This window comes from Papaver somniferum, chromosome 7 (genome assembly GCF_003573695.1).
Source record: "Papaver somniferum cultivar HN1 chromosome 7, ASM357369v1, whole genome shotgun sequence".
Taxonomy (NCBI): Eukaryota; Viridiplantae; Streptophyta; class Magnoliopsida; order Ranunculales; family Papaveraceae; genus Papaver; species Papaver somniferum.
Genome location: NC_039364.1, coordinates 73,416,679 through 73,443,267, shown reverse-complemented (window position 1 = coordinate 73,443,267; position 26,589 = coordinate 73,416,679). Strand labels below are relative to the sequence as shown.

The following is a 26,589-nucleotide window of genomic DNA, read 5'->3' as shown; positions in this document are numbered from 1 at the left end:
ACACCTCAACATTTCTCTCTAGAAATTCTCTCTCAAACTGTTAATGGCGAAACTACTGACCGTTAACAAAAAGACTGTTGGAAAGAAGAACAAAAATGGAAATACCTAATTATTGAGAACAGAGTAGATTTTGTTGATCATTTTGGAAGAAAAGTTTCTCTTTTTTTGTTTCTAGTTGAAATCTTCTTCTTCACTGAGATAGATTTTCAGGTATTTTGATTCCAAATCTTACTTTTTCTTACTTTTTGTTTTTTCATTTGTTTAAAATTACTTGGGTTCCATTTTTTTTACTTTAAATATATATACGTACCCTGAATTTCAAGTTTCAACATATTTGAACTAAAGGCGGCCTCATCGAAAACCCTAGAATCTAGCAATTTTGTGTAGGTAATTGAGCCTATATCATCATACTGTTTAAGGTTTCTAGGGTTTAGTTTATTTCATACTACTATATCCTTTTCATTTCTTTCATTTTTAATAATATTACTGTTTAGTAGTTTTGTTTGGTACTATGAATTTGGGGGAGAAGAAGGCAGCCATCTTTAGCTTTCTTATTTTGAAATAGTTGGAATCATATCTTTCAGAATGTGAAAACTGGGATTAGGTTTGTTTATGATATGATGATCTAATCATAATCAATTTTTGTTTTTCACAAGATGTCTTACTTTTTATTTCCCAGGGGAAGAAATGACAGAAACAAATTCTGAGGATAATGGGAAGGATTTAGTGAAAAAAATGCTTCCTCCAGGAGCGCGGATTCCGGAGACAGCAGAGGATCTTGATTATTCAATTGCTCTTGAATATGAAGGTCCCCCAGTATCTTATGAACTACCAAGAGTTGAACCACTTGATGTAGATTATCCAACTGCAGACATTGCTGAACCAGTCTCTGGTAGATCAAGTGGTTCATTTGTTCAAGACCCACCTACAATTGAACCGATTCCGTTGCCTGTTTCATACATTGCTAGTGTTGCCAGCAGCTCTTCACCTATCCAAAGTCCTCGACGTTCTAGAAGTTCTGAATCGGTGGTGTCAGTTTTGCAAAACCCTGATTATTCGTCACCTTCTCCTTCTAGTTCACCGGAATCTGATCACGAAAACCATTCGAGAAGCCCTCCAATGGTAGGAGCAGTTGAAGTAAAGAGGCCAGTGGTTTCATTTCAGCCTGTTGGTAAATCTGAAAGGATAGACGTTCATGAGGACACTCCAACATTTCCACAGTTTGTTGGGGTTCTAAAGAAGGAAAAGAAGAAGGCTTGTTTTCGGTGTGGAAAAGGAAAATGGGAAAGTAAAGAGTCTTGCTTAGTCTGTGATGCTAGGTATTGTGGTAACTGTGTGCTTCGGGCTATGGGGTCAATGCCTGAAGGGCGTAAATGTGTCACTTGCATCAGTCAGCCAATAGACGAATCTAAAAGATTAAAATTAGGCAAGTGTTCACGGGTATTGTCAAGATTGTTAAGTCCTCAAGAAGTTAAACAAATTATGAAAGCAGAGAAGGAATGTACAGCAAATCAGCTTCGACCGGAGCAGCTTATTGTGAATGGGAGACCCTTGCGGCCAGAAGAAATGGCAGAATTGCTTGGGTGTTCATTACCTCCGGAAAAGTTGAAGCCTGGGAGATACTGGTATGACAAAGAATCAGGTCTTTGGGGAAAGGTGTGTCTGACCTCCAAACTTATATGTTACTATTAGTTTGAGTTGTCTGCTCTCTGCATTGTCTTATTAGAAAACATGTTCTTATGTCCTTTCATGTGGCATGGAGAAGCATCTAATTTCCTTCTTAATTTGGTTATTGGTTTAACAGGAGGGAGAAAAACCAGAGAGAATAATCAGTTCGAACTTGAATTTTTCTGGGAAACTTAGCCCTGACGCGAGCAATGGGACTACTGAAGTCTACATTAATGGTCGTGAAATTACAAAGATTGAACTACGAGTGCTCAAGGTATCATTTTCTCATTTGGAAGCGTAGTTTTGCTGCCTGTAACAACTACTGCTTAAAAAAACAGCCGAATCTTTCTGCTCAACTAGTAGTAACAATCTGAATATTAATCAAGTTGGTCTTGAACAATTTGTGTTCCTATCTAGTCTCGTGAGACTAGAGTTCATGGTTTGAATGATATGATGGAACATAGATGCTGTGGGATTTGTTTTTGTTATCACTCTATTTTTAATTTACTTTTTCAAATCAATTGAAGTGACTAAACTGTGTATTGCGGGTTGTTTTCAGTTGGCAAAAGTTCAATGTCCACGTGATACACATTTCTGGGTGTATGATGATGGTCGATATGAGGAGGAAGGTCAGAATAATATTAGGGGAAACATCTGGGAGAAGGTACATGGGAGAGGATGTCTATAGGTTCTACTTTACTAGTAAAGATAATTCTCAATGGGATGTTTCTTAATGTTCTGTTTGTTCCACAGGCGTCAACAAGGCTAATGTGTTCTTTGTTCTCACTGCCAGTCCCCCATGGGCAATCTCATGGCTCAAGGGGTGAGATTAGCGCTTACTCTAGCAGAAATGTTCCAGGTTATCTGGATCACAAAAGAGTTCAGAAGCTTCTTCTACTGGGACTTCAAGGCTCTGGAACCAGTACTATTTTCAAGCAGGTGAATCCTGTGGAAGATTCCAGTTGATAAATAGAGTTAATAGTGTTAGCATTTACTTGATAATAATCTTATTCAATATAATCAATACTTAGTTTAGGTAGACATTATTTCACTTACATACCCAGATCGGTTCTAGGTTGCTCTTTTACTTGTAGGGGAGGAAGATGAGTGATCCATTGGGTGCATAGTGGATGTCATGATGTTTCTTATATGGTATATAAGCATTGACCTTATTTATTCGTTTGGTCACAACTGCCATCAAGATAGTTTGTAAGAATGTGAAGTAGTGGGATCCTAGCATGTTTTAGGATTAGCTATGGTACATTGTAATTCAAACCTGAGCGATAACTTACATAAGTTGACTTTGTAGATTTGAATACCTCCTTAGACTAAGGTAAATTTTTACGATGCAGAATAACCTATTCTGGGAATGAGAAGCACTGATGTATTCTGTCACTTCTATTGCATTTGGTTTCCTCTTGTAGTCGTATACAGTGCAGTTTAGTTCACGCCTTCGTTCTCATTATTCTACTTGTATTATATTCTTCTTATGGTCTTTATTTGATTAAACAGGCCAAGTTTTTATACGGGAACAAGTTTAGTGCGGAAGAGTTGAAGGAGATTAAGCTAATGATACAGAGCAATTTGTACAATTATCTTAGTATCTTGCTTGAGGGGCGTGAGCGATTTGAAGAAGAGGCTATGGCGGGGTTGGATGCTGCAGGCCCTCCCAACGGACATGCTGAAGCAGGTATTAAGATCCAAATTTTTATTGTTACAGTTTATTCTTTTTTTCCTCTTCAGAAATTCTCCTATATCTTACTGTGGTTTCTTCATGGATACATGTGTGGTAAATGGTAATTCGGAAGTTGATAAATTAATAATCTCAATATGCCATTATTTATATCTAACGGGACTGAAAGGTTTCTATTGTCACAGTTGATAACAGTGTCTGGAGAATAAGAACATGCTAGATATAAATTGTAGCCCAAAGGGGACAATGGCAGTGTAGTTGAAAAGTGTATGACGATATTAGAAGGCTTCTTTTAATCTTTTTCTTTTTTCTATCAAAAATTAGTTTTCCAAGATTTAGGCTGTTAATCTTTTTTTTTTTTTGTTTCATACTTTGATTTCAGATGAAGGCGAAGGAGATGAACCCACTGATGATAGACAATGTGTCTATTCCATTAACCCTAGGCTGAAGCATTTCTCTGACTGGCTGCTGGACATCATTGCCATGGGAGACTTGGATGCTTTTTTCCCTGCAGCAACTCGTGAGTATGCTCCACTGGTTGAGGAAGTGTGGAGAGACCCTGCTATACAGGAAACATTCAGGAGAAAAGATGAGCTTCACTTTCTTCCAGATGTTGCAGAATGCTTCTTAAGCCGGGTATTTATAACTCCATGTTCATGTGGATAAGACTTCCTGGAACTATTTAGGACATATTTGCATCAGGTCCTACAATAGAAACTCGAATTTGAAATCATTTCTTTTTTCCAAACTCATTTAATTACCCATCTTTCTTCTAACAAGATACACCTGAGATCCATCAAGGGACACATTACCCTTAGGTGTTTGACGCAGTGACTGTTTTACCCAATGATCCAATGGCGTTTTGTGTGTAAATTAGCAAAATTCAGAGGACCAGATACTAAAATACTAAAATGCCTTTAGGTGGCAGGGAACATCTGTCCCTTACCGTTCAGGTAGGAAATTAATCTTTGACACCCTAACTTAACTGAAGCAAGTTAAGAGGGATTGAACAAGTGAATTTCTTACTTGCTTGTACTGCTACAACGAAGGGTAAAATAGTCATGTAAAACATTAAGAGATACATGTGCATAAAATGAGAGTAACATAATGGATCTCGAATTAGATCCGATGGAGAAGGATGGATGACTAATTGAGTTGGAAGAAGGATTGATCTCAAATTCTAGTTATCAACATAGAACCCATCACGAATAAGGCTATCTATTTGTCGTCTCTTCTTAGTTACACTTGCCTATTTTTAATATAGTGTTACACTTACCTTTTTCTTTTTATTTGTTCTGTGGGTCTCAGGCTGTTGAGGTATCAAGCAATGAATATGAACCTACCGAGAGGGACATTCTGTTTGCGGAAGGAGTTACACAAGGGAATGGGTTGGCATTTATAGAATTCAGCCTTGATGATCGCAGCCCAATGTCTGAAACATACACCGACAATCTAGAAGCTCCATCTCAGCCTCTTACCCGGTAAACTTCTCTTTCTTTTGCGGTTAAACAGTAAGTAAGCTTGTGCTCTTTTTATAACATAGGCTTCTCTGAACCCTTTTCATCTCTTTAAAAGACCCATAAGCGATAAGATGACCAGAATGCAAATAAACAGAAAATGATAGGCAACTAGCTAACTCTTTTATACTTTAGGTATCAGCTGATTAGGGTTAATGCCAAGGGACTGAACGAAGGGTGTAAATGGGTTGAAATGTTTGAGGACGTGCGTGCCATTGTCTTCACTGTAGCCTTGAGCGACTATGATCAGGTATCATCTTCCTCGGAAAACAGAGGAACTGATCCTGTCTTCCAAAATAAGATGATGCAAAGCAAAGAACTATTTGAAACCATGGTCACACATCCATGCTTTCAAGACACTCCATTCATGCTCATACTGAACAAATATGATGTCTTTGAAGAGAAGATCCATCGCCTACCTTTAAGCACATGTGAATGGTTAAATGATTTCTCTCCTGTTCGACCACACCACAACAATCAGACGCTCGCTCAACAAGCTTACTACTATATAGCAATGAAGTTCAAAGAGCTTTATGCTTCATTAAGCAACCGTAAACTTTTCGTATGGCAAGCAAGAGCTCGAGATCGTGTAACTGTTGATGAAGCCTTCAAGTACATTAGGGAAGTGCTCAAGTGGGAAGAGGAGAAAGATGATAATTATTACGCAAACGAAGACTCGTTTTATAGTACTGATATGAGTTCATCACCCTTCATCCGACAAGAGTAAACCCTTGGTGTGAGATTTGTAAGTCAGAACCATAAGGTATGTCTTTATTTTTCTATTTGTTCGTTTGTATAAGCAAAGCTTCCGTTAATTACCTCAAGCTTGTAATCTAAATTTCCATTTGTTTACCTCATAGTAAAAATGAACCAAAAGATGTTGTCAAGAATTTATGTTGTACATGTTTTGATAGGTCAGAGAAACAAGTCTAAATGGGTTGGCATTGGCGTATATTGATACAACCCTAAAACCAGAATTTTGACTATTATATATTATCCCCAATTCATGTTAACGTATATTGGCTGCTGTTTTGGTGCTCGCGCACACAGTATTTGGATACCCTAATCTTCATTCAACTGGAATTTTTTTATTTTTTTTTCATAGGGTAGACAATGGTTGGTCCCTAGATTACATCCAACCTCTGCAATTGGAGGGAGCATGAGAACTATCAGACTACTTGAATCGGATCCCACCAAAAACTATTCGGAACAGAACCGTCAGACCACTTGAACAGGAATCCGTTTGAGTGAAAATTGATCCCACCAAAAACTATTCAAAACTCAATGATAAAAAAAGAGAAGCCCCGCCTATGAAAACCCAACTGCATCCCTTGTCGGCCTTGATGATTTGAGGCTTTGAATAGAATTTACACCTCTTTATGTCGGAAGGATTGGACTCTTAGGAATACAATTATGGGTAACCCAATTCTTGGAATTGAATTCAAATCCAAAAAAATAAGCGTTTGGTTGAGGTAATTCAATTATTTTTATTTTTATCATGTAATCCAATTCCATTGCATTATTAAACCAATGCAGTGGAAATCTATCATTTTTGAGGGAATTGGATTCCTACATATCAGTATTTTTAATTATATTGAGCTAATTTGTGTTGTTTGGTTTAAGGAATTGGCGGCATACCCACGGAACTGGATTGCCATGAACTCAATTCCTTGAACCAAAACCACAGAATATAAGTGAATAACTGGGCATTTTGAGAACTCTGGCTGGCAACAGGTGTAAGTAGAGTGTAATTGAAACTCAAATGATGTTTGGATGGCAATATAAAACCTCGCGTTTTTAGGGGCCACTCAAAAGGATTTAGGGGCCAACAATAAAACAAAAAAGGTCACCCAAAGGAAAAATGTTGCCAGCCCTTATCTCGCGTAATTCGTAATGGCAAAATTACCCTTATATATTCGGAGGATATGATAACATTTTTATCCTCCGATTTCAATCGGAAGCCAAAATATTATCCAGACTTCCGATTGTAGTTGGTGCAGTATTATAATGATTTCTGTTTCATTTTTTCCATTTCTTTTTCATTTTTGAGTTGTTAGAGTTATAGAGAAGAAGGTGAAGGAAAAAAGGGAAAACCCATTTTATCACTACAAAAATGGATGGATATGAAGAAGAAGGTGAGAATCATGGCGAAGACGATTTGGGGTATATGTTGAATGATCCAAACTTTTGTGGAGAGGAAAACCTAGACGACCCTTTCATGGAAGAAAATGGAGAATCGCCTGATATTGAAGCTAACGATGCATGTAAAACACAGGTATTGTGTTAAGAAACTCAAATACTCGATTTGCATGCGTTTGTGTGCTTTTGTAAACAAGAAAAACCGATTATTGCATGCATTGAATGCCATGAACTACCCAGATTCGGTAGATAATTTCTCGAATAAACTTACGAATATAACACACTGAGTACCAAATATGTATATTTGGTAGTTCCAAGATAGTAGTTTACTGCCGAATATGAGAAAAAAACCCAAACTGTTTTTCCAAAAAAATCTACATTCGGTAGTTATGTAGAGTTATTTACCTCCGAATGGCCCCAAAAACGAATTTCTCAAAAAATTTCAAAACTCAGTATTCTTATCCTTTACAATCGGTAATAGTTTAACATTATTTGACTGCCGAATATAACAGTGGCCTCAAAATAAAATTTCCGAAAACTTGAAAATCGGATGTTTATCGATTAAAGTTATCTCCCGGTTATTTATATTCGGCTGTTTTACTATATATTTTAGATTCCGATTATATCATTTTTTGCACTCAGTAAACTGTGTACATTCATTTGCATAAATCGGGTGTTTTGGGTAACCGATAGGATTCCGAATATAGTATGTTCGGCAGTCTGACTTATTTAATAACCTCCGATTATTGTATAATAATTTGTTGCTTTCATATGCAGGCCGTTGAAGAGTTTGTTGATGATTTCTATTTGAGGCCCGACACTTCCCTATACTATGCAAACGATTTGGTATACTCATTACTATTTTTCTTTTGTTTTCAAAATTTATATGTTAAATGGTTATGCTTATTAGATTTGTTTTGTTTTATGCACGTTTAGACATTTGGAAGTAAGAAGGAGGCAAAGGAATGGCTTATGAACAAGGCAAAAGATAACATGTGCGTGGTAGTTCAAAATAAACATGTTAGTGACACTCGATTTGAAATGATTTGTGAGCGAGGTGGGACGCGAAAGAGTCACGAGGGAAATAATAGTAAGTACGTATGGAAGACGAATAGGAAATACCGAAGCAATACCAAGAAGATAGGATGCCCATTTAAGATTTTCTTCTATAAGCCCGATGGTATTAAAGGTAAAGAGTATAAAATGTATAAAGTTGATAACGGTTGTCACAACCATGATGATCCGTTGGATTTAATTGGACATGTAATGGTTGCCAAGTTAAAACCACATCAAATGCAGATGGTGAGGTCTATGCGGATCCAAAAAGCGAGTGCGATCTTAAGTAAAATAAAGGCGGACGACCCCGACAACTTGTCTTGTTTGTCTACAATTAAGTCGGCCCTAGCTACGATCAAAAGGACTGAATGAGATGGTAGAACGGTCATGCAACAATCGAAGTGGTTAGCGGAGTTACACGGCTACACCTTGAGAAGGGATGAAAAGGATGGTATAGTGGTTCGTATTTTCTTGGCACATCCCGAAATGATCCAATTGGCTCAATGCTTTCATCAAATTTTGTTGATAGATGCTACTTATAAGACAAACAAGTATAACATGCCGTTGTTGAATAATGCTTGCCATACTTCGGACAAAAACACGTTTACGATTGCATGGGGTTTAGTGGATCATGAGAACAATGTGAGTTTCATTTGGATGTTGGAGACGTTGAGGTCCATTTATAACGGTGATAATTTTCCAAGGGTTATTGTAACGGATAACGATCAATCCTTAATGCATGTAATAGCGGTAGTGTTTCCGGAAGCCCAAAACTTGCAATGTACGTGGCACATTCAATGCAATCTCAAAACCAATTTCCATCATCATTTCCAAACTAAAAGACCAAGGAAGGGTACCAAGAGGTCAAAGGAAGAGGATGAGCGCATTAGTAAATTAACCGTGGAAGAACGTAAGGAAGAGGATATGTTATTTAAATAAAAGTGGAAGGAGGATGGAATTATTTGGAAAATGTTCATGAAAGCATAAGACAAAATCGTTTGGTCGATGACCGAGGAAATTTACGAATGTAACTTGAAGAAATTTGAGGATGAATACGGCACGGACTACCCAAAACCGGTTGAGTATTGTAAAAAATAATGGTTAACGATTAAGGAGAGGTTTGTGTTTGCATGGACATATGAATATCGTAACTTCAAGAACGAGGCGACAAGCATTGGGAGGGGTCTCATGGTCGACTAAAGAAAATACTAATTGGTAGTCAAAATGGAGTTGTGTCGATCCAAGAAGCAATCCATGAATTCACCAATCGTGATCTCGTAAAGATTAGGAAATGTATGCAATTTAGTGTACACCAATTCCCGATGGAACATATTAAGGAAACATTGCTTCTAAGGGGAGTTGTTCATAAAGTTTCAAGATGGGCAATAAATCGCATGATGAAACAATTGAAGTTATATAAAACTTATGATGACGAGAATACGGTTTGTGTTTGCAAGGATATGATAGGTATTGGACTCCCGTGTCGTCATAAGTTGGGTAGGTATGTTGAAGTGATTGACATCAATGATATTCATCCATTTTGGAAGCAATTAAATTTCACTCCGAACACCCCGGTAGTTGATGGTCCGTCTTTCTTGGAGTCGGAATTGTGTGCACGAATAGCCGAGCGTTACGCTACATCAAACGGCACCAAAAAGCAAATATTGATGCATAATTTGGAGGAAGCCCTTCACCCTTGTTTAAGGGAGGTTGATGAACCTATTAAGCAAAAGAACACCGGTAGGCCGAACACCGAAGTGTCGAGGACCATCCAAAGAAAAGAGTTGAAGGAGTATTTGTCTAATAAAAGAATATTGTCTAGGCACGAGCGTTCGGAAGCCGAATTTGAAGATGAGCCGGAACCTAAGAAAAGAGGTCGTCCAAGAAATGATCAAAGTGGACCAACCACCCGACAAGTAAGGCCAAAGATCTCTACAGAGCCTTCTCAAGTAAGTCAACCCAATGTTGTCGAAGAAGTTGTTGAGCAAATGAACGCCTCGCAACAAACCCAACCAATGGAAATTCTTACTATAAAAGAGGACAAAGGTACTCTTCGTTGCCCTAGAGATCTTAATGGAAGACCAAATCGATCCACATATACAATATACAAAGAGTATTTGGAACAACTCCCTCCACTTATCATTCCATTTGTTTTGTCGACCGACGAGGTTGATGGGGATGGAAATTGTGGGTTTCACGTTGCTACGGAACAAATGGGTTACTTTAGAGAGGCGGATATCGAAGATGTCACCCAATGCCAATATTTAAGAAATAAGATGGCGGTACAACTAGTGAAGGACAAGGGTTTTTATATGGAGATGATGAGGCGAGGAGATAGATACGACAAAGAACAAGAGTTCAAAGACTTAGTTGCGCGTGTGAAGTGCCGAAAGGGATTGAAGACAATCGGATCCAAGTATTGGATGACAATGCCTAAATTTGGATATCTCCTAGAGGACGTTTTGAATTGCGTGGTACATTTCTTTATTCCTCCTATGTATGGACTTAGCATGACGTTTGCACCCACAAGAACGGCTTGCGACGAGTCGGTTAAAGATAGAAGAATCGTAATGGCATTTGTGAATGAAATGCATTTTATCGGTTTAAGAGTAAAGAAAGATTGTCCGTTACCTCCGTTGAGTAAGTGGCACGATTACTTCCCGATGAACCATTGCAAGGATTGGGTGAAATAATATGAGTCCAACATGGTTGATTGGGATCGCGTTATGGACAACAACTTTCCCGCTGAGTTACTCGAATTGATCCCCTCGGATGATGACGATGTTTGATCGTTTTTTTTTCGAACATGTAATTTGTACAAGTTTTTTGGAAACTTTTTTGTGAAGATATATGATTTAATCGGTCGCAAAAAATACAATGTTGTCTCCCGAATGTAGGAATCAGGCTCTTTGATACACGTTTTGATTCCGAATATTATAATCGATTGGTAATGATACACGTTTTGATTATGAATATTATAATCGGTAGAACTCTTAAATATCTATCTACCGATTTGGTGGGTATTTTGAGGCACGACTATAATTTTTTTTGAAACTATGTAATCGGAACAACAGTATTATAACACTTCAATCCGATTAATCATATTCGGGAATTCCATATTTTATCAAACCGCCGATTAATATTAAAAATTTGAATTTACAGCACTCAAACATCACATGTTATTCTTTTTTCCCAGTCCGAGATGCAACAATCAACGCGGCTTCGAAATGTAGAAACGACTCTCCTCTCCACTTGGAATAAGCATCTTGTGCCGCAAACCTGTCTTCTCTGTGCCTAGCAAGAATACGGTTGTACTCGGTGCACAATTTTATAACATGGTGCACCCTTGAAGAAACATGGGATGGTTCATAATTGTGGCGTGGCTTCTTGTACTTACCAACAAAAGGACCCAATGAAACGTTAATCCAAAATATACGATCGTCCTGCTGTTCTTTGGGTAGATCTTTCACAATGTAATAATTTTTTATCCATTCGGTCTCTTCCTCAACTTGTTTTAATCTTTCTCTATGATGGAATTGTTCTTGACCTCGCTTCTTAGCCTTGATTTCCTCTTCCTCCTCCTTCGTTGCCACTAACGATGGTTTAATTTTTTTGGGTTGTTTGTTCCTTTTTTGTATTTCTTCTTCCATTGCTGCAATTGATGTAGTTGTTCGCTTGCATCTTCGAAGTATGTTGTCGATTGATGATGGACTTGCCATTGAAAAGGTTTTTCATTATGATTTTTTAATCAATAATAACTGAGAGGGGTTACCCTCCTTATATAGATTAGAGTTCCAACGGCTCTAATTTTTGAAAATATGGCCGTTGAGGTTTCTGAAAATATGGCCGTTGAGGTTTCGTATCAATGATGCACTACAATCGGTTGCTAACGATACACGTATTCCCTCTGAATAGGACATTCGGTAGCGAACTTAAATTTTTATCTACCGATTAGGTTGGTATTTATAAACACGACTATATTATTCGGAGGATAATTTTTTTGTTGTAAAGTCCCGAATGTACGATGGCCCAAAAATCAGAATTTGGGAAAAACTGATACTTTTCAAATTTTGAACTTGCAATAATCGGAAGTAAACTTAGTTACCCAAACTTCCGAATATGGGTTGTCTAACCTTCTATATTGTCCCTTGGAACCACCTAGAGCCATGACATGGTTTGTTTTGAACTTGTAATATTCGGAGGAATTTTTTTTTTGTAAAGTCCCGAATGTACGATGGCCCAAAAATCAGAATTTGGGAAAAACTGATACTTTTCAAATTTTGAACTTGCAATAATCGGAAGTAAACTTAGTTACCCAAACTTCTGAATATGTGTTGTCTAACCTGCATGGTTTGTTTTGAACTTGTAATATTCGGAGGATAATTTTTTTTTGTAAAGTCCTGAATGTACGATGGCCCAAAAATCAGAATTTGGGAAAAACTGATACTTTTCAAATTTTGAACTTGAAATAATCGAAAGTAAACTTAGTTACCCAAACTTCCGAATGTACAACACAAATCATTGTCATTTATCTGCTCTTCTTTACTTTACGACCATGACTACCTCCTAGTCCTGCACGACCACGGGTTTGAGCACCTTCAGTTGGAGCACCTTCAGCGCTCGATGAAGCTCGAGTTCTTTTACCCGTCTTTGATACTGCCACCTTAGGAGGATGCCTCTTCATGACTTTCTCCCCAAACTGAGCAGCATAATCTTCGTTATCCATATTATCAACTAGGTCTCTAGCCTCTTTGATCTTCTCAGCTGGCATGGGATCTCCGCTCTTCAGGCATGCAGTTAACATTTTGGAAACACGCTTGAACCTATTCACCTGTTTTTTATACGCAATGACATAACATCAAACGGTAATTACCTAAGATTTATAGGAATAATATAAAATGAACAAAAATATAAGAACACGCACCAGTCTATCATAACCAGCTGGTTTGTCTTTGATGATACAATTATAACTTGAACCCGCCGCAGTAGTGTTGGATTTGATTTCACGGATAACCAAAGGATGTGATACGTTGTTATACCAACTCATATAGTCTGGAGAATTTTCATCACCTCGGGTGGTTCGTCTACCAATGTCGATAATGAAGTCATTCCTCTTATCCCAGTTATCAAGAACAGTAGGTGGGCCTGTGTGAACAATCGTGAGATTATCACCACTAGAAGAGCACAACTCCAACTCCAATTTGTAGTAATCCCCCATTTTCTCCACAGGTTGATGTTGTATATACCCGTGTTGTCGCATCACCCTAGAGGGGTTATACATCACATATCCTGTGGGGTGCCACAATGGTCCAAAATAAAGGGACAAGTCCGACCGAACATTTATATGCCCACTGGCTCGATCTTCCTTGTATGGATCAAAGCATACGTCCGAGGCCTTCAATTGGTCCAAAATCTCCCTCATGCGAATCAACTGCTGCTCTTTTGTCCTAGAACGGTTGTCTTCAAATATATACTTTGTTCCTCTAGGAGTACCTTTGCACCACCCCGGGTTCTCTCCGGCCAACTTCAGGATAGGGAAGTGGTCATAGATCCATGCCTATATACATAAGAAACCAAGTTTTAGTAAATAGATTGTGTATATTCGGTAGTAATTTCAAAACATTATTTCCGATTATATATAATCGGAAGTAAAACTGAGTACCTATCCACCGAATACCCAACATTCGGAAATAGATATGGATCATTTCCTAACGAATATGCGTCATTTGGAGTTCAGTAACCTATAGTTTTTCTGGCCTGTATATTCGGTAGTAATATCAAAAGAATATTTCCGATTATATATAATCGGAAATAAAACTAAGTACCTAGCCACCGAATAACCAACATTCGGAAAAAGAGATGGATCATTTCCTACCGAATATGCGTCATTTGGAGTTCAGTAACCTATAGTTTTTCTGGCCTGTATATTCGGTTCTAATATCAAAAGAATATTTCCGATTATATATAATCGGAAAACAAAATAAGTACCTAGCCACCGAATAACCAACATTCGGAAAAAGAGATGGATCATTTCCTACCGAATATGCGTCATTTGGAGTTATGAATATGCATCATATGTATTGTCTACCGAATAACTATAGAGTGAGTTATAGAGTTAAATAAAAAACCTGCAATAGAGCCACGTTCCCGGCAACTTGGCAGGTTCCTAGCCTCGAAGCCTTTCTCAACTCTTCCATCAAGAATGCTAGGCATGTCGTGCCCCAAGAATAGTCACCGACTTCATGGAGAGGATCCAAAAGTTGTATAAGGTTGGCGTCGATCCGGTTGCCAGAAGTATTGGGGAATATGACACATCCCAATACACAAAGGAGATATGCGGTGGCAGCGTGGTTCACTTGCTCATCAGTTAACGTTCCATTCTTTTCCTTCTCCAAGGTGCCTCGGAACATATTCATCAAAGATGTAATGTTGATCTGTCTTGTTCTGTAACTTGCATGCCTCCTAAACTCTGCTATTGTTGTCTCTTCATCCCAACCTAAGCACTTTTTAGTTAGAGCATAAAGTTGTGCCCAACTTAACTGCTTTGTGTAGTTAAACTTCACAGCTGTGCCTTGGTCGGGAAGGTTAAGAATCTGCACAACATCATTCAGAGTAATCGTCATCTGCCCAAACGTCATATGGAAAGTATCAGTCTCAGGATACATTCTCTCCACGAACGCCGATATGGCCACACGATCATGTTACAACAATGAATTCTCGGCGGCATTAGCTAACCCCGAGTTGGCAACAATTGACTTGAACCTTTCACATTCACCGGATAAAGGCCACGCAAGCATTTTTGTTGGTGCGGCGGTAGGTTTGAGTAGACGGACCGCATCTTGATGATCCTATTAAAGTACATAAAAAAATCCTTAATACAAATATTACGATATAACACATAGACAATACATTAATAAAAAATAGTAATTTTATTACCTCGGTTTCGTATATTTCTCTGGCCCATGAGTCTTTGTATCCAAATAGCAATTTTCCTCCATCCGCCGGTAGCCCAAGGATTGTGCCTGCTGGAATACCCTTCTTCTTCAAGTACTGAGGGACAAGATGTGATGCTTTCTTAGCAATATCCTTCTTTACACCATCTTTTTCTTTTTTGGCCTTTTGGGTACCACTTGGTTGTCCTTCTTCTTCTACTCTTGGCACTGGATCAACTGGTTCAATTTCATGGTGGGGTGTAACTTGTGGAGCAGTTGGTTATGCACTTTGTTGAGCGGCTTGTTCAACACTTGGTTGCACCCCTTGTTCACTTCCTTGTTGTTCTACACTTTGTTCAGCACTTGGTTGCACTCCTTGTTGTCTGCTTTGTTCTTGTAAGCTTTGTTGAGCACTTGAATTATCTTTGGCACTCCTTTCCCTCCTAACACTAGCTGTCACTTTCTTCCTCCTTTCTCGACTTTGTCTAAACAACAAAAAAAGGAACAATATTTAAAAACTATACAATCGGAAGACAAAGTATGGAAATATAACCCGAATGTACACATTCGGACGTAAAAAGACACATACTGTTCCCGAATACAAAACAATCGAAAGCTAACTAAACATATTTACAACCGAATATGCATCAATTGGAGTTCAGAAGCTCTAAATTTTTCATCCTACACAATCGGAAGAAAAAGTACAAAACTATAACCCGAATAAACAAATTCGGAAGTAAGAAGACACATATTTTTCCCGAATGAAAAACAATCGGAATATAACTAAACATGTTTATAACCGAATATTCATCAACTGCAGTTCAAAAACTCTAAAATTTTATCCTACACAATCGAAGGTATAAAACATTATATTGTCTTCCGAATAAATACTGGCCCCAAAATGGGATTTTTCCTATATCAGAAATTTTGAGATTTTTTAGATATATATATATATATATATATATTCGGTAGTGAGTGTACTTCCGAATACTGTGTGTCTACTTAAATATATTCGGGAGCCAAAAAATTCATTAAACTATTGATTATTACCAGTTTGTATCCAGAAAGATATGGCCAACAATATTCGGCCGATAACCATCAAATATTTCTCCCGAATACTGTCGGTGTTCTTGAGAAATGAAGAACACGACTACATTCGGAAGTAAATAAGCATGAATATCGCCCGAATCTAGATAAATAACCGAAAACCCTAGAAATTTTTTTTCTCGATTCGTCGAATTAAAGCGAAATAAACCCCAAAAATGATAGATTCTTACCTAATTGGGGCCATTTGAAGTTGACGAAGTGTTTGACTATCGGAATCGCAACCACCGACTACATCGAAGGGTACTTCTTCTTCGCGTTCTTCTTCATTTGCAGCAACAATTTCTTTATTTCTTGCTAAAATCCCAATCTTTGGATCGATACCCCGAGCAACGTTCTTGGTTCTAGGTCTGTGGGTTTCATTTCCCTTATCCATTGTTTTATAAACGAATCGACGATATTTTGATTTTACGATTCGCGACGATGTTTCGGTTGAACACAAGAACGAGGGAAAGTTTTTTTTTCTTCCACAATCGGAAGATAATATGAAACTGGAAGAAGAAGAGTTGAAATGAGTAGAATTTTTTTTATTTGGTTTTTATACAGTTTTACCAGAAGGGCATTTATGTAACTTCAATATCATATAGGGTACCCCTTAACTAGAGTCTTTGGCTGGGTATAAATTGATTGCCCCTAAATCCTTTCGGGTGGCCCCTAAAAACGCGAGGATATAAAACCCTCTCCAGTCCAAGAGCCAGGGTTTATCTGGGAAGTTAAAAATGGCAATTTTGTTCTCTGCCACAACACTTCTCCCAGTTAGGTACCCGAAGCTGAAATCTTACAGTTATGGTGGAGCAGAAGCAATCCCTAGATTAGCATCTAATCAAAATGAATTCTTAGTAGAGAAAAGGAGTTACGGTAAAGGTAATGTTTCTTATCTCTGTTTATCATCAAAAGTAGAAGATATTCATACACAAACAACACAAAATCAAGTTAGAAAAAACCCTAGAAAGAGTTCATATCTTAGTCAAGGAAGAGACGAAGATGAAACTAACGGAATTATATGTCCTGGTTGTGGAATTTTTATGCAAGATAATGACCCTAATATCCCTGGTTTTTATCAGAAACGAAAAGTTGTACTCAAAGATAATGATGAGGATGAAGACGATGATGATTTAGAGTTAGGGTTGGGTTTAATTGATGGAGAATTAGACGAGGAAGAAGATTTGGAAGAAGAAGAAGATTTGGAAGATGGGTTTGATGGGAAATTTGATGATGAGGTAGAAGAAAGTGAAGAATTTGATTGGGATTCTGAAGATTGGGAAAATGATGATGAAGATGAGGCAAGGAAAAAAGAGTTGGATGGTTTTGCTCCTGTTAGTGTTGGTTATGGTAATGTTACGGAAGAAATAATAAACAAGGGTAAGAGAGTTAAAGTGTCGAAATCGGATAAGAAAAAGAAAATTAGAGAAGAAAGAGCCAAAAAAGATGAAGAAGAAAGTCTTACAGTTTGTGCTAGATGTCATTCTTTAAGAAACTATGGACAAGTTAAGAATCAAAAGGCTGAAAATTTGATACCTGATTTTGATTTCGATAGATTGATATCTACACGTTTAATGAAACCCACAGGTAACTCTGATGCTTCTGTTGTTGTTATGGTTGTTGATTGTGTTGATTTTGATGGATCATTTCCTAAAAGAGCTTCAAAATCATTGTTTAAAGCATTAGAAGGAACAAAGAGGGATTCCAAACTTAAGTTGCCAAAACTTGTTTTGGTTGCGACAAAGGTTGATTTACTGCCGTCACAAATCTCACCAACGAGATTAGATAAGTGGGTTCGGAATCGAGCTAGAGCTAATGGAGCACCTAGATTAAGTGGGGTTTATTTGGTTAGTTCAAGGAAGGATTTGGGTGTTAGAAATTTGTTATCATTCATTAAGGAACTGGCTGGACCTAGAGGAAATGTATGGGTTATTGGAGCTCAAAATGCGGGTAAATCTACGCTTATTAATGCGCTTTCTAAGAAAGAAGGAACAAAAATTACGAAACTTACAGAAGCTGCTGTGCCTGGAACAACACTTGGGATACTGAGAATTGGTGGTATTTTGCCGGCAAAGGCGAAGATGTATGATACACCTGGGCTTTTACATCCATATTTGATGTCAATCAGATTGAACCGGGATGAGCAGAAGATGATCGAGATTCGGAAGGAGTTGCAACCTCGATCTTTTAGGATTAAGGCAAGTTGCAGATCATTTGCTCCATTTTAAATTCTGGTTTCTCACTTTGGGGGTTTCAAAATTTTGTATTTCATTCTTTAGTTGGTTTTTTATTTTGGTCATTCATTGAAGCTCTTCCCATTGTATCAAACAGAGAAATGTTTCCAGTTCAGCATCTGTGTTTATTTTAACTTCCAATTGTTTTTCTGTTGTGTTTCCAGGCAGGGCAGTCTATACATATCGGTGCTTTAATGAGACTGGACCTAAATCAAGCCATGGTACAAACCATATATGTTACAGTCTTTGCATCACCGAATATTTCCCTTCATCTTGGGAAGTTAGAGAATGCCGAGGAAACTTGGACAAAGCATGCTGGTATCCGGCTGCAGGTAAAACTTCGATGCCAGAAGCTACTTTAAGAAGCTTATCTTTCATATTCCCAAGTTTGGTTTAGCTTGCATCGTGAGCCAACATTTCACCATTCTCTACGTAACCATAAAAATGCTGTAGGAATTTCTTGGTATCTTTATCACGGTGAAGCCTTGATATTAGGCCTTTACAAAGTCTATGTTTAAATCGCGCCAATAAAACAGACAACCTTGGAAAAGGCCTTCTCTTAGTGTATATCATTCCGTGTGTTGGTCATTTTTATGATTTTTTATAATTGAATTCTCCTCTGCCCGTGTTTTCCTTTTCATTTTTTTTTTCTTGTTCAATCCAGCCTCCAGTTGGCGAGGATCGAGTGTCAGAACTAGGACAATGGAAACAGAGAGAACTCAAGATTACTGGTCTGAGTTGGGATGTGAACAGCACTGATATTGCAGCAGCTGGTCTCGGTTGGATATCTATAGGTCTCAAAGGTGAAGCAAATGTAACCTTGTGGAGTTATGATGGTGTTGATATAACTCTTCGCGAACCTTTGGTTCTAGACCGGGCACCATTCCTAGAAAGACCAGGTTTCCTTTTACCAAAGGCGATATCAGATGCGATAGGTAATCAATCTAAGCTTGAAGCTGAAAAAAGAAAGAAACTTGAAGAGGCTGAAGAAATGCTAATCTGATTACAGGAAAATTATGTATCTGTTGTTAATTTGATTAAGTTCTTTCCTTTTCTCCTTTTTGTGGGTTTTGATGCGCCAAAAGGGAAATGATCCAAGGGCATTTTTCTTCAAGCATGTTAGGCAGTATCTAGAGGTAATGCAGAAAACATATTAGTATTAATACTACTACCTTTTTTTTTTCTTTTCTTTTTTTAAGATACCACTGTGAAAATTTATAAACAAGTTCAGTGAGCCAAAAGTTAGGTCCAGATTATGGTGTCAACAAACGAAGTTGACATCATAATCTGGTGTCAACGACCCGAGTTGATTCCAAAATTGGGAATTCAAAAATAAGATAGGTCCAAATTATTGTTGGAAGGAGTCATGAATATCACACAGTTAGTACTATAGTGTTACATTACTGCAATGTTAGTGTTAGAGATATTTTCCTACTAACCCTAAATGTGTAATTTAAAAGGATACCTAATTGTATAAAAGAGGAGACTCTCCTATGGGTGAAATAACAACCCTTTCACTATCTCTTTCTTTGTTTCTTCATGGTATCAGAGCAAAGGAGGCAGAGAAGAGAAAACCTAGCCTAAATCCTCTTTAAAGCTTCGATCTACTATAGCTTCAATCTGGAATCAGACTTGAAAATTACACTTGTAAGTTGTTTGTGAAGAACCAATGCTTGATCTGTAAGTAGGTTTCTCCATTTGAAAGTTGTGGTTCCTTCTTTAAAAATTGCTTTTTTCTCTCTCTCTCTCTTGATTATCTGTTGAGTTAAAAGTAGATTTGATGTCTGGAACCTCTGAGAACAGTATTCCTTCCCAGTCTATGGGTTCTACATCTCTAGATGTTTCTCATAATGATACTAGAGCAGAAATATGATATCTTGTAAACTTGATGATACAAATTACCTTGTTTGGTCTCACTATGTGAAACTTTACATTACAGGTAAAGGAAAGCTTGGGTACCTGGATTCAAGAGAACGCCATGATAATGAATTTGTTGATAGACTCAATGACTCCAGACATCAAGAGCAGCTATATGCGCTTAACCACACAAAAGAAGTGTGGGAGGCAGTCACACAGATCTAAGATCTATGTTGTGAGCGATGATGCGACACGGATTTATGAATTGAATCGTCGGATTATCGAGACTCGCCAGAATAGCAGACCTCTATCCGTCTACTTCAATGCACTTCAAACTATACGACAAGAACTTGATTTTCTACATCCCTTAGACATGGTGTGTGCAGATGATACTGCCAAGTTGCATAAAAGAATTGGAAAGGGGTGAATTATTGAGTTCCTTGCTGGACTTGACTCAGATTTTGATCTAATCAGAGTCTAACTGTTGGGAAAAGATCCATTGCTGACCATACGAGGAGTGTATGGAACTGTCATATTGCAAGAACTTCGTCGAGATGTTATGATACCTCTAGTGCCAAAGGAAAGTTCCGCTTTGAATGTGATTACTCCATCAAATCGAGCACCAACATTCACACGCGAAAATAACCGACAATCTGATGAGAAAGACTCATTGTACTGTGATTATTGTCACAAGCGTAGACATACCAGGGATACTTGTTACAAGCTCAATGGTCGCCCGAAATGGCAGAACAACGGTAAAAAAGCGGCATATAACACTACTTATGAGATGTAATTTCAATCTACATCAGCATCGAGTGGGTCTTCTAATTCATCTCAAGACCAGCTGGAACGAATGATCAAAGAGTGTGCACGACTGCTATCATCCAAGGAAAATGTTGTTGGGTCTACTTCTTTGGCTCAATCAGGTAACACAGAGAATTGTGGTAGGGCACTAAACACTATACACGATAAGTCTAAAGGTTCTTGGATTATCAATAGTGGAGCAACTGACCACATGTCCACCGAGTCAAATCTCTTCTCCACTTATAGTGCAAGTCCTAGTAAACCAATTGTATCTTCACAGCGGATGGATCACCAACAATTGTCTCTGTTGAAGGAAAAATACTCGTAACCAAATCTATGTCTTTATCTACTGTGTTACATGTTCCAAATTTATCTTTTATCCTTCTCTCTATCAGTCAAATAACCAAAGCTTAAAGTGCAGTGTTACCTTTTTTGACTCACATTGTATATTTCAGGACCTGCTCATAGGAGCGACGATTGGACTTGGTAAAGAAAGAGGGGGCCTTTACTACTTGGACTTGCAAGGGAAAACACACGATGATAGTACAAGGGCTTGCAACTCTACAAGTGTATCTAAGGTAGAAGAGCAAATCTGGTTATGGCATAAACGATTGGGACATCCTTCTTTTGGGTACTTAAAAAGGTTGTTTCCTAAGTTATTTTCTGTACTAAATGTATTTAAACTCCACTATGAAGTGTGTGAGTTAGCTAAACATCAGCGTGTCCCATATCCTTTAAGTATAAATAAAAGCTTATCTCATTTTGCAATTATACATAGTGATGTTTGGGGTCCTTCACGTGTCATTAGTTCTTGGTGCACATTGGTTCGTTACTTTCATTGATGATTACTCCAGAGTATCATGGGTGTACTTATTGAAGGACAAAAGTGAAGTCCACTATATCTTCAAAATCTTTCATAAGTTTGTCCTAACCCAATTTAACACGAGGATTCAAGTGTTCATATCTGATCGTGGTGGTGAGTACCTAAACCAAGGATTATCATCTTATTTCTTAAAACAAGGAATAGTTCACCAAACCACTTGTACTGACACCCCTCAGAAAAATGGAGTTGTTGAACGTAAGAATCGTCATTTGCTAGAAGTTACTAGATGCTTACTGTTTTGTATGAATGTGCCAAAAATGTATTGGGGCGATGTTTTTCTTACGACAACACACTTGATTAACAAGATGCCGCCTCGGCCTCTTGATTTTCAAACACCTCTTGAGGTTCTATCCAATGGTACTGTGTTTTTACCTCCTATACGTGTTCCACCAAAAGTATTTGGATGTGTTTGTTATGTTCATGTCCATAAACAAGGCAGGAGTAAACTAGATCCTAGAGCTCTTAAGTGCATTTACTTAGGGTCTTCATCTACCCAAAAGGTTTACAAGTGTTGTCACCCTCCCACTGGTAAGGTTTTTATGTCTATGGATGTAACACTAAAGATACCCTTTACTTCTCGAGACTTGAGACTTTTCTTCAAGGGGAGAGTAGAATTGGTAAAGATCAGTCTGGGTATGATTTATCGTATGACCTATGCTCTGCACCTAACATAAGTAAAGAAAGTGAGACTACTCCACCAACGGCTTCTTCACTTATTCAACCCCAACTTCAAGTGTACAAACAAAGATCTAGACAAGGCCCCTCTTTCTCAGCCTCGTCAATTGTCTACTCCGGTGACAGGTAATTCTGAACTAGAACCTCCTACAATTCAGATTAAAATTACTTTGAGCACTGACGAGAATGATATTTCAGATGATGAGTCTACCAATGTTGTAGAAGAAGAAAACCTTAGGTCTTCTAGATATCCTACTTGTACTCGTAATCCTCCAAATTGATATGGTTTTTCTACTGACCACCCTATTTCCAATTTGGTGTCTTCTCATCGGCTGTCACCTACTTATATTGGTTTTGCAAACCACTTATCATCTGTGAGTATACCTACAAGGATTGAAGATGCTCTTGCTGATTCGAAGTGGAAGGTATCTACAATGGAAGCCCTAGACAAGAATGACACATGTGATGTGGTCAAACTGCCAAAACGGAAGAAGACAATTGGTTCTAAATGGGTATTTACTGTGAAGTACAAGTCGGATGGAACAGTTGAAATACGTAAGGCAAGATAAGCAGCTAAAGGCTATACTCAGACTTATGGAATTGATTATCAAGAAACCTTTGCTCATGTTGCTAAGATGAACATTATTCATGTCTTGTTATCTTTGGCAGCAAACAAGGACTGGCTACTTCATCAGTTCGATGTGAATAATGCTTTTCTTAATGGTGATTTGGAAGAGGAAGTATACATGGACATTCCTCCTGGATTTCAAACAGCCACTAATGAAAGGCAAGTATGCAAGTTGAAGAAATCCTTATATGCTTTGAAGCAGTCTCCTAGGGCATGGTTTGGACGGTTTACCCAAAGTATGCGGAGATATGGATTTCGACAAAGTCAGGAAGATCATACCTTATTCCTCAAACGTTCAAGGAACGGAAAACTTACCATGCTTATTGTCTATGTAGATGAGATTATAATTACAAGTGATGATGTGAACGAAATGGGGAAGGTAAAATCTTACTTGGCCAAGGAATTTGAGATAAAGGACCTAGGAGAATTGTGCTACTTCCTAGGAATTGAAGTGGCAAGATCAAAAAGGGGCATCTACATGTCTCAAAGGAAATATTTCCTAGATCTTCTAGTTGAGACAGGAATGTTGGGTTGCAAGCCTATTGATACACCAGTTGAACCGAATCAGAAGCTGGGAGAAGACACATATGGTATTCCACTGGACAAAGAAAGATATCAAAGGTTAGTGGGAAGATTGATTTATCTCTCTCGCACTCTTCCTGATATTTCATACTTTGTGAGTATTGTAAGTCAGTTTATGCATGCTCCAAGAGAGACACATATGGATGCAGTGTATCGAATACTTCGCTACCTAAAGTCGGCACCGGCAAAGGGACTTTTATTTTCTAAGAATAACCACACAAAGGTTGAAGCATACACAAATGCATATTGGGCAGGCTCTGTAATGATCGTAGGTCTACCTATGGATATTGTTCATTGTGGGAGGAAACCTAGTAACTTGGCGCAGCAAAAAGCAATCAGTTGTAGCTAGATCCAGTGCAGAAGCATAGTTTAGGGCTATGGCTCATGGGTGAGTTATTGTTGTTAAGTAGATTGTTGACAGAGATTGGTTTCAGGCCTATAGGTCCTATGAAGTTGTATTACGACAACAAGGCCGCCATCAGCATTGGTCACAATCCAGTCCAGCATGACAGAACAAAACATGTGGAGGTGAACAGACATTTCATCAAAGAGAAGTTAAATGCAGGGATTATCAGCACTCTGTTTGTAAGAATATGAGACCAGATTGCAGATATGATGACTAAAGGAGTTCCTAGTCGACCATTCAATTCTTTCCTCGATAAGCTAGGAATGCATGATATCTACGCACCTGCTTGAAGGGAATTGTTGGAATGAGTCCTGAACATCATTGTACAGTTAGTACTATATTGTTAAATTAATGTAGAGTTATTATTAGTGTTAGAGATATTTTCCTACTAACCCTAAATATGTAAGTTAAAAGGATACTTAATTGTATAAATAGGAGACTCTCCCATGGGTGAAATAACAACCCTTTTACTATCTCTTTCTCTATATCTTCAATTATGATGTTAACTGTGACACCCCAACCTAATCACTTGTTTAGCTAATAGGTTTACAACATAATTGAAGCATCAAATCTAGATTAAAGATCTTAAGAATCGTAAATTACATAAACTAATCCTGATACAAAACCCAAACACTCTGATATTATATATAAATGAAAATCTCTCGAGTGATATGAATATGAATATAATAATGCATTGTTTTACACATTAACAAAGAATACATAATAAAAGATATACAATATCACTAACATTCGATAAAGCTCTAAGCTTCGAAAACGGATATCTTCGCTCACACCTTTTCTTCCGAGTACTGAAACTGAAGTGGGAACGAGTGAGCACATCATCCCAAAGGGATGCTCAATGGGAAAAAAAAACATTCAAGGAATCACCACCATGCTACTAAAGGATAAATAATTGAAGTACGAAGTGGAAGAAAATGGTAAACACCTTGTACACCCAACAATCTGCACATAACACAACAACCGGCATAACGTGCATACGAGTAGTTCCCCCAGATACCAATATATATATATATATATATATATATATAAATAATATTGTCAATACCAGTAACAAATAATATTGTAAATACCACTAATATTCAATAGGTAATATTGCAAATCCCGCTAATAGATAATATAGCAAATTCCGCTATAGGACTTAGCGAGAAGCTGTGGGAAATCACAGACACTTCTCGCAGGGGAACTATACCACGCACCTCACACCGCATACAAATCATGGTTCTGAAATTACTAATAAGACGATACTGGAAATTAACAATCAAGCATAATATGCATACGTCTAACTTTTCCCCATATATAAATATTGTATATATAATATTGTCAATTCCACTAATAGAATAATAGTGCAAATACCGCTAATAAATATCATAAGATAATATTGTCAATTCCGGTAATAAGATAATATTATCAATCCTACTAATAATGGATTAGCAAGGAACATTGGTGAAACACGGGTATTCCTCTACATACAACACATATTACACAACATACTCATTCAATTACACACAAATATGATTATAAGTAGCAAAGACACATCATGCTCGCAGACAAAAAGTAATTCTACATGATCACAAGAAAGGTATATAAGTTCCCACATGTTTTGATGACAAGCCAAGCCTACCTCGAGATCCATGATCCACTGGTTCATCCTTTGAATCGATCGTTTTAATAAAAACTAACATTAATCACACGAGAACTCTAAGAATCTAGCCATAATGGCTCACACAAGCCTATCTAATGGTTCTAAGCCTATTTATGGTTCTACACCTTTTCATTCTCTATCTTTAGCATAACTAAGGTTTACTAATTGAATTGGGTTGGTTTTATATCCATTAGCTAAGTCTTATGAAGATCTACAACTTTGTAGAAGGGTCTGAAAGCTAATTCAGACCATAAGGGGTCCAAACATCAAACTAGGAAATCTAGTCCTGAGCCCAAGTCCACTAAACAAGTCCATTAATCCAAGGCCTGGTATTATGCTCAACTAACGGTCACTAACGGTCCACATTTGGTCAGAAGGAGTCAACGAACAGTCAACGTCTAAGTCCAAGAAGTCAAAGTCTGGTCAGCGGTCAAGGTCGGGTCAATTGTCTAACTCGGTCAACTGAGTCTACTCGGGTCAAAACAGGGAATCCAATGAGTCACAACGATTCAACTCAGTCAGCCTAACTGAGTCAGCTAAACAATCTAGTCACACATTTTACTGATTCTGGCTTGAGCCTTTGCACAGGCCAAAGAACTCTAATGCACAATCATGATGCAACACATAACCTATTAAGACTAGAATGATGCAATCAACACAATTATCAATTCAATTATACTAAACAAACTCTGAATTCCAATTAAAATAAAAAACTATGCCTACCTGCAATTGCAGCTTTTCCAAGCTTTCATTGCTAGCACTAACT

The 26,589-nt window shown here is 37.8% G+C and overlaps 2 protein-coding genes across 2 annotated transcripts; both read left to right on the top strand.

Moving 5' to 3' along the window:
• LOC113297627 (extra-large guanine nucleotide-binding protein 3-like) lies at positions 1 to 5,886 on the top strand. The gene is made up of 9 exons (XM_026546160.1): positions 1 to 210; positions 680 to 1,656; positions 1,805 to 1,942; positions 2,228 to 2,332; positions 2,422 to 2,607; positions 3,181 to 3,358; positions 3,744 to 3,997; positions 4,670 to 4,842; positions 5,014 to 5,886. The coding sequence occupies exons 2-9, from the start codon at positions 688 to 690 to the stop codon at positions 5,603 to 5,605; spliced, it is 2,595 nt and encodes an 864-aa protein (XP_026401945.1). The 5' UTR covers positions 1 to 210; positions 680 to 687; the 3' UTR covers positions 5,606 to 5,886.
• Positions 5,887 to 16,827: 10,941 nt separating this feature from the next.
• Positions 16,828 to 19,510, top strand: LOC113297626 (GTP-binding protein BRASSINAZOLE INSENSITIVE PALE GREEN 2, chloroplastic-like). Its single transcript, XM_026546159.1, has 3 exons — positions 16,828 to 18,289; positions 18,490 to 18,657; positions 18,990 to 19,510. The coding sequence occupies exons 1-3, from the start codon at positions 16,829 to 16,831 to the stop codon at positions 19,326 to 19,328; spliced, it is 1,968 nt and encodes a 655-aa protein (XP_026401944.1). The 5' UTR covers position 16,828; the 3' UTR covers positions 19,329 to 19,510.
• Positions 19,511 to 26,589: the final 7,079 nt, after the last annotated feature.

Bases quoted from the DNA above. Each gene is read 5' to 3' on its own strand.
- LOC113297627 (XM_026546160.1), top strand. From the start codon at position 688: ATGACAGAAACAAATTCTGAGGATAATGGGAAGGATTTAGTGAAAAAA. The intron at 1,657-1,804 runs GTGTGTCTGACC...TTGGTTTAACAG, and splicing joins AATCAGGTCTTTGGGGAAAG to GAGGGAGAAAAACCAGAGAG. The intron at 1,943-2,227 runs GTATCATTTTCT...GGTTGTTTTCAG, and splicing joins TTGAACTACGAGTGCTCAAG to TTGGCAAAAGTTCAATGTCC.
- LOC113297626 (XM_026546159.1), top strand. From the start codon at position 16,829: ATGGCAATTTTGTTCTCTGCCACAACACTTCTCCCAGTTAGGTACCCG. The intron at 18,290-18,489 runs GCAAGTTGCAGA...TTGTGTTTCCAG, and splicing joins CTCGATCTTTTAGGATTAAG to GCAGGGCAGTCTATACATAT. The intron at 18,658-18,989 runs GTAAAACTTCGA...TGTTCAATCCAG, and splicing joins ATGCTGGTATCCGGCTGCAG to CCTCCAGTTGGCGAGGATCG.